The 19,330-nt window shown below is 39.6% G+C and overlaps 2 protein-coding genes across 4 annotated transcripts; one reads left to right on the top strand and one right to left on the bottom strand.

The window, feature by feature from the left end:
* Positions 1–310: 310 nt before the first annotated feature.
* calu (calumenin) lies at positions 311–19,322 on the top strand. Of its 2 annotated transcripts, XR_002873414.1 has the most exons (8): positions 311–406; positions 1,220–1,468; positions 1,554–1,747; positions 1,963–2,129; positions 2,213–2,273; positions 2,352–2,551; positions 2,658–3,228; positions 19,294–19,322. XR_002873414.1 is itself a non-coding variant. In XM_023955892.1 (7 exons), exons 2-7 carry the CDS (start codon positions 1,239–1,241, stop codon positions 2,760–2,762), a joined length of 957 nt encoding a protein of 318 aa, XP_023811660.1. In that variant the 5' UTR covers positions 311–406; positions 1,220–1,238; the 3' UTR covers positions 2,763–4,019. The 2 variants fall into 2 exon arrangements, 1 of the variants encoding a protein (XP_023811660.1); XM_023955892.1 differs by lacking the exon at positions 19,294–19,322 and having other exon boundaries at positions 2,658–4,019.
* Positions 11,058–17,882, bottom strand: LOC101165055 (cadherin-related family member 5). 2 transcript variants are annotated; one of them, XM_011476183.3, is made up of 17 exons: positions 17,647–17,881; positions 16,984–17,086; positions 16,685–16,899; positions 15,562–15,618; positions 15,383–15,472; positions 15,206–15,292; positions 15,012–15,122; positions 14,720–14,890; positions 14,541–14,631; positions 14,344–14,450; positions 14,058–14,258; positions 13,841–13,972; positions 13,555–13,633; positions 13,289–13,479; positions 12,569–12,589; positions 11,508–12,393; positions 11,058–11,408 (listed from the first exon to the last, which is right to left on the bottom strand). In XM_011476183.3, exons 2-17 carry the CDS (start codon positions 17,048–17,050, stop codon positions 11,365–11,367), a joined length of 2,550 nt encoding a protein of 849 aa, XP_011474485.1. In that variant the 5' UTR covers positions 17,051–17,086; positions 17,647–17,881; the 3' UTR covers positions 11,058–11,364. The 2 variants fall into 2 exon arrangements, with proteins under 2 accessions (XP_011474485.1, XP_011474484.1); XM_011476182.3 differs by having other exon boundaries at positions 11,058–12,393; positions 17,647–17,882.
* Positions 19,323–19,330: the final 8 nt, after the last annotated feature.

Genomic DNA, 19,330 nt, shown 5'->3' with positions numbered 1-19,330 from the left:
ATTTCTTTCAGTTTTCATTTTATTCTGTCTTGCTGCCTCGTAGCCTAAATGATTATAGAAAGAACTTCATGACAAAATTGGAAAATCCGGATTTATGATAGTTCAATTAATGCCTAATTTGATCATTTTTACATTTCTAGCAGGGGATTCCACTCATGTCAGACGAAATAAAATCGTAGCAGAAGTCTTTATGAATGAACTGGGCTGTTTTGACTTTGAGGACGTGGCGGTTTTCGGCCAATCCAATCAACGTTTCTCGATTGCATTGGACCAATGAGACGGCGACATCACACCCGCCTTCTCGGCGTCTGATTGGTCAGCCCCCTTTTTTTTCACAGGAAGTTCATGGGTGTGTTTCCGAGTAGAGGGTCTAAATTATTACCGACCAACTTCATCAACGACTCAGGTGGGTTTTTGTGGCAAGTTATCGCGTAAAATACATTAGCCAAGGATAGTAGTTGGTCCTTTAGCGAGATTTTATGTTTTAGAAATCATTTTCTGTAATTAAGCCGTTTAATGAAAGACGTGAAAGCGAGAGAAGACATGGTGAAAGTAGCGGAACGTTTATCAATGTCAGCCAGCGTTTGTTTGGTTAGGACAGTGGAAAATAACGGTCCTGCCTGTAAATACATGCTTCAGTGAAGTATAAAAAGACAACAGCAAGTGGATAAATGTCTTTTTTTTCTAATTTAGTCAGTCGGAAATGAGGGTAAAAAACTGAGTTTTGTGTCTATCTAAAAAAGGTTCCTTTAATTTCTAAATAGAACAACCTGTTATATACCTTCATTAATATTTTTTCTAAATGATGTGAAAATGCAATAGTTGCAATTGTTTTAAAACTTTAAATGAAATTAATAATTATTTGAAAAGATCTTTAGTTATTTTTGTAACACTGGAATTTTTATTTTTAGACTCTATAACCCTGTGAAATTTTGATCTTAAGTCTATAAAACATTTTGGGTAGTAAAACTGCACATATCGTATTTTTTCATCTTTACAATTTTGTCATAAAGCTATAATTGATGCAAACTACTTGACTGCTAAGTCAAGCAAATTATCTTTACATCAGCTTGAGCAATAGCTGAATCATGCTTCAGGAACAAGCTCTGTGTCTTTAACATTCATGATATTTAGCAATCATGATTCATCATACAAGTTAAGATGCAAGATGGAGTGACTGAGCCCCCCCCCCCCCCCCCCCCTCCCTCTTAATCCTCAGGTTAAGGCAGCATCCGTTCATGTCTAGGATGGAGCTGCGTCCGCTTGTCATGTGTTTTGCTCTCTGTGTGGTTTATGCCACCAGCAAGCCCACAGAGAAGAAAGACCGTGTTCATCACGACGAACCTTTGAGCAACCTAGAACATGACGATGCTGACAACTTTGACTATGACCATGAGGCTTTTCTGGGACAGGAAGAGGCTAAGAGCTTTGACCAGCTCACACCTGAAGAGAGCAAAGAGAGACTTGGGTGAGCAAATGTCCTCTGCTTCACTTGTATATTCAAAAAAATCCCAATGACTGATTTGATTTCTCTTTTTTTTTTGGATCTGCAGCATGTTGGTAGATCGCATCGACGAAGACAAAGATGGGTATGTGACAGCTGAAGAGATGAAGAGGTGGATCAAGGATGCACAAAAAAGGTGGATCTATGATGACGTGGATCGCCAGTGGAAGAGTCATGACCTTAATGGGGACGGATTCGTGTCCTGGGAAGAGTACAAGAATGCCACATATGGATATGTCCTTGGTATGGTTCTAGACACAGATATTTGATCTACAAAATGTCTTTTAAGTCTCTGTTATCAATTACTCTCTCCTTTTCTTGAATAATGACCTTTCCTGTAGATAAAACACTGAAACACTTAGTGCTTTATTTAGTAAAGAAATTGCTGCCATTTGCTGCATTCCAGGCATATTGAATTCAGTCATTTTAACAGCCTTGTCTTGACTTTTGATCACCAGATGATCAGGATCCTGATGACGGCTTCAGCTACAAACAGATGATGGCTCGGGATGAGAGGAGATTCAAGATGGCCGACCAGGACAATGACATGAAAGCCAACAAAGAGGAGTTTACTGCTTTCCTTCACCCTGAGGAGTATGAGCACATGAAAGATATTGTTGTGTTGGTGAGTTATACACTCAAACGTCAACCTTGTAGCTTTTGCCACAGGCCTTTTCACCGCCAAATTTTTCCAATTTTTTATTTTAGGAAACTATGGAAGACATTGACAAAAATGGCGATGGATTTATTGATCTGGATGAATACATCGGTGAGCTTCTATCATTTTAAAAGATGGTTATTATGATGTAATCACATGGACATCCCTCATAACAATGTTTTGCTTTAGGTGACATGTACAACCAGGATGGTGAAACTACAGAACCTGAGTGGGTGAAGACTGAAAGGGAGCAATTCACTGAATTTAGAGACAAAAATAAAGACGGGAAGATGGACAAAGAGGAAACGAAAGACTGGATCCTGCCCAGTGACTATGACCACGCTGAGGCTGAGGCCAAGCATCTGGTTTATGAGTCGGATGTAGACAAAGTGAGTGCTTAAAATCAGAAATGTGTCTTTGTCTGAAAATTAATGAATGAGGTTTAGTTGTGATACAAGGTTGTTCATGTTTTGTATGTTCCCCCTCCCCAACCAGGATGGCCGTTTGACCAAGGCTGAGATCGTGGACAAGTACGACTTGTTTGTTGGTAGTCAGGCAACCGACTTTGGAGAAGCTCTGACTCGGCACGACGAGTTCTAACGTCCACGTGCCTCCACAGACTGAGAGCTCACGTTGTGTTCAACCAGAGGACTCCATCCACACTTTATGGAGAACCCACGCAGGATCAGCTTGCTTAAACCAGTGCCACGGACAATAATTTATTTTTGCTGAATGTGTCCCATTGTGCACGCACACACGCCAGCGTTGTACTAAAAAGTGCAGATGCTTGGCCAGTGTGGTCACTTTTATTTCTGCCTTGGATTTGGATAGAACTCCAGTCTTTTCTCAGTTTCTGAGCTCAAACATGGCAATGCCTGAGATCAGGCAACATTATGATCCAGTCATGTAGACCATAGATTCCTCTGAAGAGGTCGGTGCACAAATTCTTGATGCATTTCACCAAACTGAGATGCATAAATCTGATCCCTGGTCATGTTCTTCTGTTTCCTCTTTGCCTTTATGACCCAGAAGCATTCGTTTCTGGTTTATTTGTGTGTGTGTGTGTGTTTTTTTTTTGTTTTTTTTTGGCCAAGTCTTTATCGATATCAATGCTGGATTTTTTAAGACCCTTTGAGCAGAGAACAGATATTAAATTCCAGTGTCAATGAAGACTGTTTGGCCCTGTGCAATACATTCTCAGCAGCCGAAGTGTTTCAGGGTAACAAGTCCTGAAACATGTTAAGATTAAATACACATTCTGCTATAAGTGGTTGTGTTTGCAGAAATCAAGCTGAATTTAGGCATTGGTCATTTTTACGCCGGATCTTTGTTAAAGTCCGACCTCACCAGCAAACTATCCATCCAGCTGATCCGAACCAGGACAAGCATTAGTACACAGAAGGATGCTTTGTTCTCAGAGCTTCCTCTTGTTTGTTTTCCTCCTCACCTCAATAGTGTGTTTTGAGTGTATATATGTTATTCTCATTTTTGTTTGTTTTGTTTAGATATTTCACTTTTGTGGGGTTTTTTTTTTTTTTTTTTTTACAAAATAGCTGAACTACCAACTCACTTGTGTGCCAAGCAAAAAAAAAAAAAAGAAGCAGTTTGGAACAAAAAGCAGCTCTACTCTTTTTGAACATTATAGTTTAACAGATATATTTGTTATGTTTTTATGATTCCTACCACAGTTTATAACCACTGCTAACTGTATGCTAGTATGTTTTTACAATACCATTGCAACAACAAACCTTTCACTTGTGACTTTACTGTAAATAAGTGGTCTGCAGACTGAGCATTCCTACAGTCAGGTTCACTTTTTGTGTTTGAGCACAATGCCTCAATAAAAATTTAATGTTATGACTGTCTTTTATTTCAACTTTCTTTCAATACCTTAGCCTGTAAAGTTTGAAAATGACTTTTTATTTTTTCACCAAAGGAAACGGGAGGCAGAGCGTTTCCTGTACTATCAATGAGCGGATCCTTGAATTTGTTTCCTCTTGCGGTTTCTGGACTTTTTGCCTCTCAATGTGTGAAAAGAAAACAACACTGGTCAGGATTTCTTCCATTTAGTCAGATTTTATTTGTATTTTTTTTTATGTTTAAACCATGGGTCTGCAACCTGAGGCTCCGGAGCCTCTTTTATTTCTTCACTTTGGCTCTTTGGCTTCGGAAACAAATATTTTTTTTTTGTAGTTTTGGTTCTTTTTTTAAAGTTTATTAGGTTTTGTGGTGGAATATTATTAGAATATACTTAAAACGCACAGTACAGTTCTGCAGCACAACAGTATAGTTGCTGTCCAGAGGAAAAGTACTTGAAGTATAGAGTTGGATTTCTATGCATTTTAGATTTGTTTCTAAAAGGGGAATTTTAACTTAATTTTGTCATGCTTATATTAATTAGTAAGAGGAGAATAAGGATGAAGGGGCACCAAAGTTATGATAGAAAATACTATCTTTGACTTTCCTGCATTTTTAATTCAAGTAAATCTGCTGCAGCAGGAGTATCTTAATTGACACGGTGTATTTTATTTTGAAAAGGAACTTAGATATGCTGCTGTTAAGAGTAAAATAAGAAAACTATAATATTGATATAGTATTGTAAATATCTCAAAGCTACATTTTCTAAATGGATGGCTTTGCGGCCACAAAAACACAAGTTAAGTATATTTTTCTAAATAATAACGTGGGAGTTTGTGGCTCTAGCTGGGTTTTGGTCCATAAGAAACGGAACTAAATGGCTCTGTTAACATTAAAGGTTGCAGACCCCTGGTTTAAACTATGTTCACAATTTGAACCCAGCTGCCACTCCATGCATTGAACATATTTTTAAAAAAAATACTGTTTTTACTCTCCACCGACTATCTGAGTTATTTGTGTGTCAGCAATTGCGCAATTTTAGACTGCACCCCTGATCTTTGAAAATTACTTCCTTTACTAAGCAGCTGGAGTCGAGCTTCTACTCAAGTTCCACTTAATTGTGTTAAAGTTAGCTCATGCTGGGTAATGCTGCAAACATTTTAATACATTTTGAAACGGATCTGTCTAACTCTCATAAGTTTTCTTGATGATGTTTAGTCTTGCTTTAGAAACTTGTGGGTTGGGGGGTCATAGGTCGTATGTTTTAATGGAGGGGAGTGGGAAAGGTAAGATAAGATAAGATCGATAAGATATGATAAGATCGATGGCAGCAGAGGAGGAAAGACGTCTTTCAGGTCTCTCCCGCATTAAACCGGAGATCATTAAAACCAGCGATGGTAGGATATTTGTGGAAGACGAACTCCTAAACTTTATTGCCGTGAAAATGAGAACACTGAGTCATGATGAAATTGTTTTACTTGTAACAAACAATTTCAGCTCTGAGCGAATTGAATCGTCAAAGAAAGTTTTGTTCGAGGTCTGCCCTAATACCTCTCAACGCTGCATCACTCACAAAGGCACGCAAAAGGATATTAACAACGTAAAGATTTGTTTGAAAGTGCTAAACGAGTGTGGGGACAATATTCCAAGATTTGTCTCGCACTATTTGGATGAACTGCCTCCTGTGTCATTCAACCATGTTGATGTCTCAGCGCTGCTGGCACGGATGGAGCAAATAAACAATGACATGCGCTGCATGAAACTCACTCTGGAGTCTCAAACTACTGCTTATGAAAATCTTCATGCTGTAACGACATCGATGGACAACCGGATCACTATGATGGAGCAGCAGCGCGCCGACGCTGAACCACTCAGCGGTGCTGAGTCAACAAACGCCGAGGAACCAACGTGCAGTAAGGCCAAACAGCCTGCAGGACAAGCTCCGACGCCACTGTGGAGTGTTGTTGTGCGAGAAGGACGCCGGCAGAAAGGAATGGATGTAAAACCTGCTTCAGTTTCAAAGCCGCAAGTGAATCGCGCAGCTGGTCGTGCGCGCAAAACTCCCGGTATTATTGGAACTGTATGAGGTTCCATTTGTGCCAAAAATCTGTTTTTGTGTCCACTGTCTATGTCTTTGGTCGTCTCACTTTGTCGTCAGGACTTAGCAACCGTTGCAATAGACATAGACAATGAGCCCAAAGCATAGACAGTGGACGCAAAAACACGATCAGTAGACATAGACAATGGACCAAAGACATAACAGTAGACGCAAAAACACATTTTGATATTTTTGGCACAAATGGAACCTCATAGAACTGCCTCTGTTTCTAATATTCACGCAGTGAAGACGAAGATGGTGAGTGTTTTTGCAACCAAATTTGACCCAAGTTTGGATGCTGTTACACTTAACAAGTACCTGGAAGGCAAGATGGGACGGGAAGTTAAATGCAGGAAAATTGAGACTGTTCATGGAAGATTCAGCTCCTTTCACATAACGGCTGAATGTAACGCTGTGGCAGACATGTATGCGCCTGAGCTTTGGCCTGATGGTGTTTATGTGAGGCGCTACTATGAACCCCGCCGGAAAGAACAAACTTCTGCAGCCAGAGGTTCTCTGGCCCCAGAAATCACTCGGAGTGTGAATAAGGCCTCAGTTCCTGTGGGGGATGGCGGTGAATCCAACGCCTAAACCTCTTGTGTCATCTTACTTGACAACAAATCATCATGCGGATTGTATCATATAATACGCGTGGCTTGCGGTCTGGACACAGTGTTGCAGATAAATCCAGTCGCTATGTCGTTGATAAGCTTTTGAATGAGTGTGATGTATTATGTTTGCAAGAAACTTGGCTTGCCAAACAGGACTTGGACAATCTAAACTCATTACATGTGGATTTCCATGGTGCTGGTGAATCCACCACTGATCTGAGTACCAGAATCGTTCGAGGTAGAATTCCTGGGGGCGTGGCTATCCTCTGGAATGTTAAGTATGATGCTGCTGTTAATGTTGTGAGGCTTAATGTTGATTGGGCTGTTGGCTTGGAAATCGACATTGATGAAAAGATATTTACAATTCTAAATGTCTACATGCCCTATGAGTCTAATCTATTGGAGGACGAATTCTTGCACAAATTAGCATTCATAAAAGCATATATTGAGGATAGCAGCTCCACTTGTGTGTTTGTTATGGGAGATTTTAATGCTGATCTCTCAGATGACTCATCAATATTTGGTAATCATTTAACTTCTTACTGTGAAGAAAATAATCTCACCTTATCAAGTAAAATACTTCTCCCAGATACAAGCTTTACTTATATCAGTGATGCCTGGCATTCCACCTCATGGCTGGACCACTGTATCTGTACTACGGATGCTCATGCTTCTCTGAGTAACATAGAAATCCTGTATAACTTGGCTACCTCTGATCACATACCAATAATCTTCTCCTTAAATGTGGCAAATGTACCATCTCTTGTGGCGAAAGATAATAACGATCTTACAGATAAACTTGATTGGTCCAAAGTTACAAATGAGGACATCAATAAATACACGGCAACCACCGATGCTCAGCTGCAGGCTGTAAAATTGCCCAGGGATGCGCTGGCATGCTGTGATCCAAACTGCAAAAATACTACTCATTGCAATGAATTGTGTAAACTCTATGAAAATATAGTAAAAGCTGTAAAAGATAGTAGTCTTTGCCTACGAAGCAGGAGTCTTAAAAGCTGGACTGTCAAGCCAGGCTGGAATGACTTTGTAGCTGAACATCATGCTGCAGCCAGGGACGCTTTCAGACTCTGGCATGAAGCTGGGAAGCCTCGTCAAGGTGCCTTGTTTGAGAGCAAGAAAATGACTACTGCTAGATTCAAATATTCACTTCGCATTCTCAAAAGGCAAGAAAACATGATGAGAGCAGACTCTCTGGCCAGAGGTCTACAAAATAATGATTACCATAAATTCTGGAAGGAGGTTAATTCTATGAATAATCGTAAAACTTCATTGCCATCCAACATTGAAGGTGTATGTGGTGCTGATAACATTGCTGATTTATGGCGTAAGCATTATTCTGACCTGCTTAATTCGGTAAAAAGTCATGCAGTTTCTATTGACAATGTGGATTTTACAGACACAATGGTTATTCGTGCAAGTGAGATTCAAGATGCAATTTCAAAGATAAAAGAAGGCAAAGCATGTGGTCTTGATGACATCACAGTCGAGCATTTAAAATATTCAAGTTTTAAATTACTGCCCCTGCTGGCCATGTGTTTCACTGGCTTTTTAACCCATGGAGTCCTGCCTGATTCAATTCTCTCAGTTGTATTAATTCCCGTCATCAAAGACAAGACCGCCAGTTTAAATAGTCTGTCGAACTACAGACCGATTGCCCTTTCCAGCAACATTTCAAAAATTTTAGAATATGTTTTATTGACTAGACTCGAAGTGCATCTTTTAACAAGTGAGAACCAATTTGGTTTTAAAAAAAGCCTCGGCACTGATATGTGTATCTACGCGTTACAGGAAATAGTTGGGAAATACCTGCATCTGAATACATCTGTATTTCTGTGTTTTATTGATGCCACTAAGGCCTTTGACAGGGTCAACCACCTCAAGCTTTTTCAGAAGCTAATTAATCGAGGAGTGCCCAAATATCTTGTACGACTCCTGGCTTTCTGGTATGCTAATCAAACAATGGCAGTCAAATGGGGCAATGTCTTATCAGAGCCTTTTTATGTAAGCAATGGAGTTCAACAGGGGGGGATCCTCTCTCCATTTCTATTCAATGTGTATATTCATGACCTATCCACTAATCTGAATCTGTGCAAAACTGGATGTCTTGTTGGATGTCAAACCTTTAATCATCTTATGTATGCTGATGACCTTGTCATTTTTAGCCCCTACAGTGCTGGGTTACAAACACTTTTAAAAGTTTGTTCTGACTATGGCAGAGACTTTGACATAAAATACAATCCCTCCAAAAGCAAAGTAATGATCGTAAGGACCAAAGACGACAGAAATGTAAACTTTCCTGTTTTTAAGCTTTGTGGAACGCCTCTGGAACAAACATCATCTATCAAATATCTTGGACATTTCATTACTGACGATTGGAGGGATGATAGAGACGTTCAGAGACAGTACTGTAAACTCTATGCTCAGGCAAATATGCTGATGAGAAAATTCAGTGCATGTTCTCTTCAAGTGAAGTGTTCGCTGTTCAGAGCTTACTGCACTCCTCTGTATACGGCCCCTCTTTGGTGGAACTATGGACGTGGGACATTCCACAAATTCTTAGTGGCCTATAATGATGCTTTTAGGCTTCTGCTACAGGTGCCCAGGTGGTACAGAGCCAGTCAGCTGTTTGTGGACGCTCACATCCCCACCTGTGAAGCTCTACTGCGTAAGCTTACATACAGCCTCATGGAACGCCTGGACAAATCTAAGAACTCAATTATCATGTCTCTGACTGATCCCAAAAGAAGCTCATGCCGCTACACTTCTGCCCTAAGGAAACACTGGATACAGCGATTATACTCTTTTTAAGTTATATCTTTTTACTTTTTATTATAAATACTGTATTTGTATCTTATGTTTTATTTTATTCTCTTTTCCTCCTATGGACCACCTGAGTCTGAAATAAAAGTTTGAAACATTCAACTGAAATAGTTCTGCTGTACCTGATAAGTCTAATAATGGTCACTTTCTTGTCACAACTTTTCTCCTTTCTTTTTTGAAATCAGGGTTGCAGTCTGTCATCTTTCCTCTCAAATTTAGTATCACTAGATGCTATTTTTTTTAAATATCATGGTTAATGTGTTATTATTTCCCTTATTAACTTGTAACAGGTGTACCCCAGGGTTCATTTCTGGAGTCCCTTCTATTGGGTTATGTTCACAATCTCATAGATTTTTTTTCTTATTGATTCTTCCATCTAAGCCTTCCAGGAAGATCTGGTAGAGATTTCTTCCTGTCCCCTCTTAACATTTCTGCATGACCAAAGGAATGCCAACTTTTTCTAAACCTGAGAAAGACTAAGATCTTCATCAAGTACTTGCTCTTCCTGTCAATTCTTTCAATGAGGTGATGAATTTGGCTGTCGTGAAGGATGACCAAACACTTTTTTCTGTGACCAGCTTGAGCACATTTTCCTTCTCCAAAAATGATTTATCAGAACTCACTTAACACTGATGGCCCAGCAGCTGGTTCAGGACAAAGCAATTTTTGTATTTGTTAATTGGAAATTTAAAAAAAATGTGCATGCTAAATGAGTAAATGTCAGATGTAAAACCTCCCTTATTGGTTCTTTGCTTTCATAAAACCTTTACTGTATAAATTACTGTAATTTTAGTAAGGTTTTACAGGGCAGAATAATCTAATCTAATGAGCAGATGTGCAGTAAGCCCACCTATTCATCCAAATTGTAAGATTTTGGGCAGTCTAGTATGATAGTTCAATAAAATGCAAATTGGCTTTATGTGTCTAAATGCTTAACCATCTCAGACTCCTGTTACCTGCCATAATCAAAACACAGCTCATGTAACACAACATTTGCTCTCAAAAGGATCGCAACTGCCTCCATATTTTGGACTGATTCTGTGTGAGTGTGGAAAAACATGCAAAAGTTCATTTAATTTAGACAAAATCCAGGTCCTCTTCATCTTAAAAAAATCCTCCTAAGTAAAAGTAAAAGTAAAAGAATGTGTCTTTGCTGTCTATGTGACCTTCTGATGGACATGCAGGAAGTGTACGTCTTCTCACTTGATAACCACTGGGTGAAGCTTTTCCAGCTTCCTTTCCCACCACTTTTTATATATCTCTTTTTCATAGATTTTATTTTATCAAAAATAAAGAAGAAATGTCAAATTTATTTATTGATTTCATGATTTTAGTTCATTCATGTTTATAATTTTAAATTTTAGCTTATTGCTAACATTTTGTTTTGAAGATCCAGAAAAGCAAATCTGCTTGGGACTTAGGTTCATTGAGCTTATCAGAATATTTTCTATTTCATAATTGTCCCTGTGGCATAAATAGAGCCAGTGATAACAATAATTTATAATAATTTTAATCATTTCAAGTAAAGTACAGTCCATTTTCAGTCACAACATTTTAGAACCTACAGTGCTTTAGCTATATAGTTTCTAATTTTTATGTAGTCAAAATGTATAATTGAAAATACATGATATTAGTGAAGTTTTTTTCTTCTACGTTTACATTCTTATATACAGTCCATATCTGTCTGTTAAATGATCATGCGCCCTGTCTCCTTTCACTTTTCAGCACCTCCAGACTGTGGGGTTTGTCTAACAGCTTGATGGTCTTTCCTCACATGCGCTGCTCCGTCTCCCCCTCACCTGCTCCATCTTCTGCCGTCTGCCGGAACAGTCTTGGTGCCTGTGATATCATAGTAGCATCACTTACTAAATGTAATGAAAATAGGATTACAACGCATCATCACTCTCAGGAGCTCTTCTTCGTCTGACTCTAACTCACCCTCACTCTCCCTGTTTTGGTCTGCATCCCCATGTCCAAGGCAACCATCTTGCTCATCCTTCTCTGTGCAGACATCTTGGATGTTTTCTGATGTAATTTTGTCCTGACATGGACTCTCTGTGTCTGCGCTCTCTTCCACGCAATCTGATGGCTCTCCTTGGTCCAGTGACGTGCACGGCTGGTCATCCCCTGGATGCATAGCTTTTGCTGTTGCCTCTGGTGTTTCTGGAGGTGTGTCAGTTGGAGTTGTGTCTATATGCACCAACACAGCTTTCAAAGGTCCGTGTTCTGGTGTGGGCGGACTTGAGTCTGTCACTTCAGAGAAGGGAGAAGTCTGGTCATCTATTGCCAAGCATGATTTTTGGACGAGGTCGTCAGATTCTTCTAAAGAACTTTGAGCATGGCTGCATGGGTTGCTGAATGGAGATGGGGGGCTGGTGACCAAATCATCAAGGTCAGCACCCGCTTGTGAATCAGGTAAAGTTTCTGTACCATCCTGGTTTACAGGCTTTAGGCTCCTGTTGAATTCTGTTTCAGTCGCCTCTGTTGTCCCTCCGGATGGCGAGCCGGGACTTTCGTCTTTGGGCGGAGCTTCTTGACCCTCACGTGTGGTGCTCAACTCCTCCTTCTCTATGTGAAAGGTGGGTGAACTCATTTTATTTGGTGAACCTGCGTTATTGTTGAGATTCACAGACACAGTCTCAATGGGGATGACAGTGATGTCAAATGAAACCGTTGTTTTAGCTGAAACCGGCTCCCGACTGGGGGAGGTGTCTCGATCAGTGTTGGGTTTGTCCAGGAAGCTGAAGGAGGGATTGCAGGTGCCGCCTTCCGCGTTGTTGTGGTGGACATCCTCCATGTGTGGCATGGCACTGCCATGACTCACCTGAAGAACAACCAAAGAGTTAAAGCTACTTATTTGTGGACAAAGCTAAAGATCCTGAGAACATATTAATATCCTACAGCGAATTGAAAGCAATTCTGGAAATTACATTTCAGCTTAAAAGCTATCAAGAAATTGTATTTTATTCTAATAATATTTGTTTTGGTCAAAGACTTACCAATTGGAACCACCGTAAGCTCTGTGGAAAAAGGATGTTTTAGAAAAAAAAACAGCAATATTTATTACAATTAAAAGGAATAACATAAACATTAAACTGATTAAGCTAGTTCATTAGTTCCTTTTGTAGATAGATAGAGTGAAGGAAATAAGTATTTGATCCCTTGTCAGTATTTTAAGTTTCGTAACGGTAGGTATATTTGAATAACGAGAGATAGAAAATCACAAAGAAAATCAAGAAATAAACGTATACATTTGTTTGCATTTACTGGTCTGAACTGTAATGGTTACAAGGGGTTCAACTATTTATTTCCTCAGTAAAATGCAAATAAAGTTATAAAAATTGTTTGAAGTCAGTTTCTTGATTTTTTGTGATTTTTTTTTACTTCTCACTGTAAATCTACCATTAAGATGACAGACCTCAATTTCTTTTTTTTTTAAGTGGGCAAACCTACAAAATCATCAAGGGATCAAATATATCAAAGATGCCCTCCACACAAAGGTCAAACTGATTTCTTTTGCTTCATCTTAAATCTGTTTTTTTAATATGAGTGCAGATAATCAAAAACAAATCAATAATATTCTTTTAGAAGTTCATGTTATTACACCATCTGTCCGGGAACACCAGTTTTCTTGAACTCAACACAAACACAGGTAATGCCGTCTTTTGTCCTTTCATTTGTGCTACCTGGCTGGAGGTCTGAGTCCCAAACGATCTTACCACATTGGGGTGTTTGCACTGAGCCACGCAACCTCTCTCCAGTGGGCCCTTCATCCCCCTATGCTTTTTCTTCAGCCACATGAGCATCAAGAGGACACATCCAAGCACGGCCAGGAACATCATGCTCAGAAACAAGGCTTTGCCTACTGTGCAGCCTGTCAGGCGGTCATCTCCAAGTGGATGATGAGGGACTGTGGACAGACACAGAAAGAGCTCATCTAAGGGCTCGCGTGGTGGGAATTTGTGGTAAATTGTGTGCACCTTACTTGATTGTCCTTCAGATAACACCTCCACTACGACTGTCGCAAAAGTGGCATCACCCGACTCCTGATCTACAGCCATTATCTGGAAACATTTGAAAATGTTTCCTCATTTTGATGACAAACAGTAAGTAGGCCTGTGCAACTAAGACTGATCCAGGGGGTCTGATTAAAAATTCATCTGTCTTCAATTAGGGGTGCATTTGTCTCAATTTAAGTAGAGAAAGTCAATCTCAATACTCATTTGAAGGTGTAAAACATTTAAGTTCAGTATGATATTTTTGAGGCTTACCTCTAAAACATGTTTTTGCTTCGGTTTAATATGGCAAGCCTTTGCAATTAAGAGCCCCCCGTGTGTCACTTGATAGATATCTGTGTAATTAGATGTAGGACTAAAGGAGAAGTCAATCATTGGATTAAACCCCTGTCAATATGGAGAGAGAAAACAAACCACATTCATAACCACAGCGTGGATTGCAGCATCATAGGTGTGGGGGCCTCAAGATCACCTGTCTGAAGTCTTGGTCTCGCACATGCAAAATCAGAGCTTTGCTGCCGTAGGTGTTGACCAGAGAAACAGGGCTCTTTCCTGCGATTACAAAACCTCTATATTCAGGCATGTCAAACTCCGGATAGAACTGATTCTCTGCTATGATTCGGACCAACACTGTTGCAACAGAATACTTCATAGGGTCGTCGTCCTGGAATGCCTGGATGCAGACAGGGGGCAGTGAATGACACTGGTGAGACAAAAGAATGTCTAAAAAGAAAAAACGTCTTATTTTTTAGTCCTACCATGACCTGGAGTCGCAGCACAGGAGTCATAAGCCTGTCCCTCACCCCCTGAGTCAATCTTATCACACCTGTCTTTCGATCCATCTTAAAATGAGCTTCGTCATCTCCTGTCATTAGCAGAGGCACAGTTACAGGTGTTCACAAGCAAGCTCAGCACGTCTTAACTCGAGATTAACTTGTGTTGGAGAGTGTAGTACCTGGAAGAATGGCGTAACTGATTGGAGAGCTGAGCCCTCTGTCTCCATCCACTGCATGAATGGGAGCGGGGAAAAAATCCAACACAATGTCCTGCAGCATGACAGAGATTCAACACTCCGCAGATCATATGACAAACAAAACAAAGAGCCTTGAGGTCTTTGAAAGGGGATTAACTGACCTCTTGCCCTTCTGTTACATTGGTGGTGTACACAGGGCTGGTGCAGATTTGACTTTTCTCATCCTGGAAAAGCAACATGCAGGGCTCAAACTGCGGGTACTGATCATCTCCATCAAGGACGTGGATGGTAATGCTGATGCTGGTATTGTAGCGCTCTGCTGTGTTCATTTCCTGTGTAAAAGAACATGAAATTCATCAAGTGGAGCAGAATGAAAACAATGAGCTATAGCTTTTTGTAGGTATGATGAGGAAAATTTGGTAATCATAGAAAAACCAGGTGATTCCAACATACCGAAGCAAAAACGGTGACGGTGAGGAGAGGTTTGGTTTCAAAATCCAAAGGTTTGGACAGGATCACCCTTCCACTGTTGGGAAGGTCAATCTTAAAGTACTCTGCATTAGGCTGCAATTGGACACCAAAGATATAAGAACTTGGTTGTGTTTGGATCAATTTATTTAATATTAAAAAAAAACAATAAAGCTTACAGATGTCTGGTCTATCGCATAAATGATCTTGTCATTATCTGCATCTGTAGCTCGGACGGTAAAAACCACGGTGTTCACCTTTGTTAGCTGGATAAAGGAAGACAAGAAAGACATTTACCGGTGGATGTTTGTGAGAATAAGCAGAATGATAACTCATTGGGAATGAGTGAAACATACCTCACTGATAAAAAGAGTTTGCTCTTTGTTTTCAAATACAGGTGAATTATCATTTTCATTAAGAATCTTTACAATGATCCTGTTGATACTCTGCAAAAAAACAAAAAAACAAAGCAGAAACCAAATTCAGACTCTGGAGGGAAAATAGAATGTAGACGAGATTATTTAACAATATGTACCTGGAGGACGTTCTCCTCATTACATAATAACTCTGCTGTTAGAATTGGACCAAGGGACTGAAAGAGACACGAGAGATGTAGCTCTTCAAAATGTTGTCATAGAAAACAGTTTTTACTTTAAACTTTTGAAAACATTGGAGGTTTGTATGTAAAACACACCTTTTTTGGGGTAAAATTTTATGACTTGAAACTCTGAAAAAAGCCCCACAACTTGTTTAATTTGAACACATACAGAATTACTCTATGATATAAAAAGGTGCTTTTTATTGGGAGAGGTCAATCTCATCATTTAGTATTGTTTAGTAAACACAGAAATCCTCCTGTTTTTCTTAACTTTAAAAATAGTAGTTGAATTTTTAAAGCATATTTCATCCAGCAAATCTCTTTTGTTTTAATTTCTGTAACTCAAGATCACAGAAAATACTGTTTCCTCAGAGCAGAGACAAGCATTGAGTTTCTTTCAGAAGTTACTTTTAGAAGTATTCATTGTGTGTGGGGTCTTCTGTGAAGGATGGGTCGGGTTTTTATTCTAATACTGTGTATACAGTGCTTCGAGTTGCGCAAGCCATGAGAAGCGCTTTTTATAAATATATTTTGATTTGATTTGGTATTTTAACCAAATTTGCCGCAATTTTTATCAGTGTTAAATAGGAACTGAACCTGTGACCTTATTCCACCATGCATTTTCAGCAAAAACAAAAAGAACATCAAATACATTCTATAATATATATTTAATAGAAATAGAATAAAATAGAATAAAACTTTAATGATACCAGGAAAGGGGAAATAACTTTGTTACTATGGCCCATATTAAAAACAGCAGATAAATAATAAATAGCACTAAAAATACACTTAAAACTGAATAACAACAATAATTATCATTATAATTAAGATATTGATTATGTCATTTTAAAATATCAAAATTACTTTTAAGTAAAATGTAATATTCATTATTTTCCTGACAGACAGGTAGAAGTAAACAAACCTGAAAACCACAGAGAGAAGAAATGTGTTTGTTTGACTGCAAGGCGCAGTGTGAGGTACCACATTTGATTTCTAGTGCTTTTTGCTGAACTCACATAAAGGTTCCTGACCCACATTTCTCGCCATCCTGAGCACTTACCTCTCGGTCCAAGATTTTGTCAGCTGATGCATTCAGACGGATGTTTTTCCCATCCAGGAAGAACCAGTCAGCGTCCTTTCCAACCAAACTCCACTGAACTCCCTCTGTTGTGGTGTCGACCGCAAGTTCGGAGACAATGTCCCCGGAGAGGCTGTTTTCTTTGATTGCAGCAAATACATCCTCACCATCTAAACATCCAGCCCAGCCTGACATGCCTGACAGGCCACAAGCACAGAAAACCTTCTGTAAGGATGTGGAAACTTAGAAGAAGAAAAAAAAAACTTTTACACCTGTTTTACCTGCAGCTGTGTGCAGAGATAAAAGGAGTAGCAGTGAAGAGAAGAGACTTGGCACAAGAAGGGCCATTCCGGGGTTACTCAGGGCACAAGTACTGCTTTTACCCTGAGATGGGGGAGAAGAAAAGCATAGAAACTCTATTTATGCTAGTTTTGTCTTCTGAATTGATGCTCTCCCAGGAATCACAGAAACACACATACGTAATGTCCAGTAATTCCTTCAAATCCCATCTAAGACGGTTTGTTCCAAGCTTTGCAGAGTCTGAGACACTGTTACAAGAAAAATACAAACTTTTCCTCACATTTTTTCTCCTTTGATTACTTTGTTTCAACCTATCTGTGATGGTAGCAACAAAACCAAATATTGTTTGTTTTCTCAAAACTGTAATTAATATTTTTTTAGAAATTAACTATATCTGAAAATATCATTTCAGGCTCCCTTTATTAGAGATGTGTTTGTTAAATTGTAACTCTCTGTACTGTAAAAAAAAAGAGGGAATAAAAGGAATCATGCATGCTTTTCGTGCTTTATTTGTTAAGAGGTTTGCAGATCTTAGATCACAAACCACAAGACTACAACAGCAAACATGAGTTAAGCACACATGTAGTTACATGCACAGATTTGTTTAGTGCAAACCCACAGTTTACACGTCCTGTTTCACTGACCTGTTGTTGTCAAAACCTCTGCAGCTTTTCTGTCAGTCTCCATATAATCCTGACTTGTGATGGATGCATCTTTGACTCTCAAAAGGCTGAGAAGACACCGAACAACATAAAAAAACAGACAGACTGTTTTAGTGATGATCTAGGTGACAGCAGTGGAAGACACCACAGACACTCTGGCCCTGCCCCCTCCCACAGACATTAAACAACAGACAGCAGCTTAAATTGTCTCCCTTGAAATGGGCTCAGAGGCTAAATCCTGAAGGCGGGGCTTACCTGGTCGAGACAGACTGCAGAAGGCAAAAAATGGTCAAAGGCCATGTCACAGGTGAAACGAAGGGATTTGCTTCGATTCAGTCACCTAATCTTTTTAAGGAGATTGACGTATGAACACTTCCCACTGCCTTGAAGAAATTGTATTTTTAGAAAAAACTTCTACCAAAATCTTTGGATTTATTTAACTTCATGTGAGAGCCAGTTGGATTTGTTCAATTACCAATGTGTTGCCAACTAATGGGGCTTGACAAGGGATTAGCTATCAATTGTCGGCCGCTTATCTTGTGAAGATTAACCCACATCCCTTTACTTGTCACAGCATGCTCAAGCATGCAAACACTAAGCAAAGAAATCTCTCTGCGCATTTCTTTGGACCTCCTGTGATAACAGTCTCTTATCCGGCTTCTTGAAGATGTTTTGGTTGATGCAAAGCATGTAGGATTCTTTTCTACTCTTTTCGGCTTTGAGACAGAAACACAAGTGTGTATTCGGGATGTGGTGGAAAAAACAGTCTATATTTTAGGATTGCAGTTAGGATTTCTTTTCATATTTCTCCATGTTCACAAACAAAAGCTGAGGAAAACAAAACTAAACACTTTGCGCCTATGATGCAACATGACCACTAGATGTCAGCAGAGGTAACTGAAAGATGTCCAACGTTACACCTCTTTTTCTTCAAGGGTAACTACTTTGTTCCAAGGTACTTTTGCTTTCTTGCATCTGTTTTACTTTAGACTATAAAAGTTGTTTTAAACCTTTCCTTTTGATGAAGAAGTAATTTATTTATTCTCATTTCATTCAGTTAATGGCCTGCTACTGTAAAATAAAAAAGCTTGCAATCCCTTTCCTCTTATTCACTTCTCATCATTCTGCAAGATAACACCGATGAACCACACTGAAGAACCGTTCAAATTAGTTTTTCTGGACCAACACGGCAGCAGATGAGCACAGAAAGTCAACGACCGCCTCCCCTGTAATCCCTTCCATTCACAAACATCCCATAATGCTCTTAAGATTTGGATGGAGTCACAGAAGTTCATGTTAAAGCAAACTGCTGAGACCACACACCAATAAACAGCAGAAAAGATAAGGACAACAATGACTGAGAGGGGATGGGAGACACAGATGAAGGGGGGTGCACAGTTGGATGTGCACTGGAAAAAAAAACACACACAACCCTCTACACACACACACAATTATTTTTTTCCAGTTTGTACACACGTGCACTAAACAGGCAGCCCTTCTGTTCCTTTATCATGGCTCCCCTCCAGTCTCCAGACCAGGTTTTCTCAGATTTCCAAGATGGGAATTCTTTGGGAAAAACAACACTAGAACTGAACAACAGAGAAGAGAGGGTCCTGTTTCTTGGTGGAGTTGTGTGTGTGTGTGTGTGGGTGGGGGGGGTGGGGGG

This window comes from Oryzias latipes, chromosome 6 (genome assembly GCF_002234675.1).
Source record: "Oryzias latipes chromosome 6, ASM223467v1".
Lineage (NCBI taxonomy): Eukaryota > Metazoa > Chordata > Actinopteri > Beloniformes > Adrianichthyidae > Oryzias > Oryzias latipes.
This window is presented reverse-complemented; position numbering and strand designations above follow the sequence as displayed.

Bases quoted from the DNA above. Each gene is read 5' to 3' on its own strand.
- calu (XM_023955892.1), top strand. From the start codon at position 1,239: ATGTCTAGGATGGAGCTGCGTCCGCTTGTCATGTGTTTTGCTCTCTGT. The intron at 1,469-1,553 runs GTGAGCAAATGT...TTGGATCTGCAG, and splicing joins GAGAGCAAAGAGAGACTTGG to CATGTTGGTAGATCGCATCG. The intron at 2,552-2,657 runs GTGAGTGCTTAA...CTCCCCAACCAG, and splicing joins ATGAGTCGGATGTAGACAAA to GATGGCCGTTTGACCAAGGC.
- LOC101165055 (XM_011476182.3), bottom strand. From the start codon at position 17,050: ATGGCCCTTCTTGTGCCAAGTCTCTTCTCTTCACTGCTACTCCTTTTA. The intron at 16,900-16,983 runs GTAAAACAGGTG...GTGGCCTGTCAG, and splicing joins ATCTCTGCACACAGCTGCAG to GCATGTCAGGCTGGGCTGGA. The intron at 14,632-14,719 runs GTCAGTTAATCC...GTCATGCTGCAG, and splicing joins ATGTAACAGAAGGGCAAGAG to GACATTGTGTTGGATTTTTT.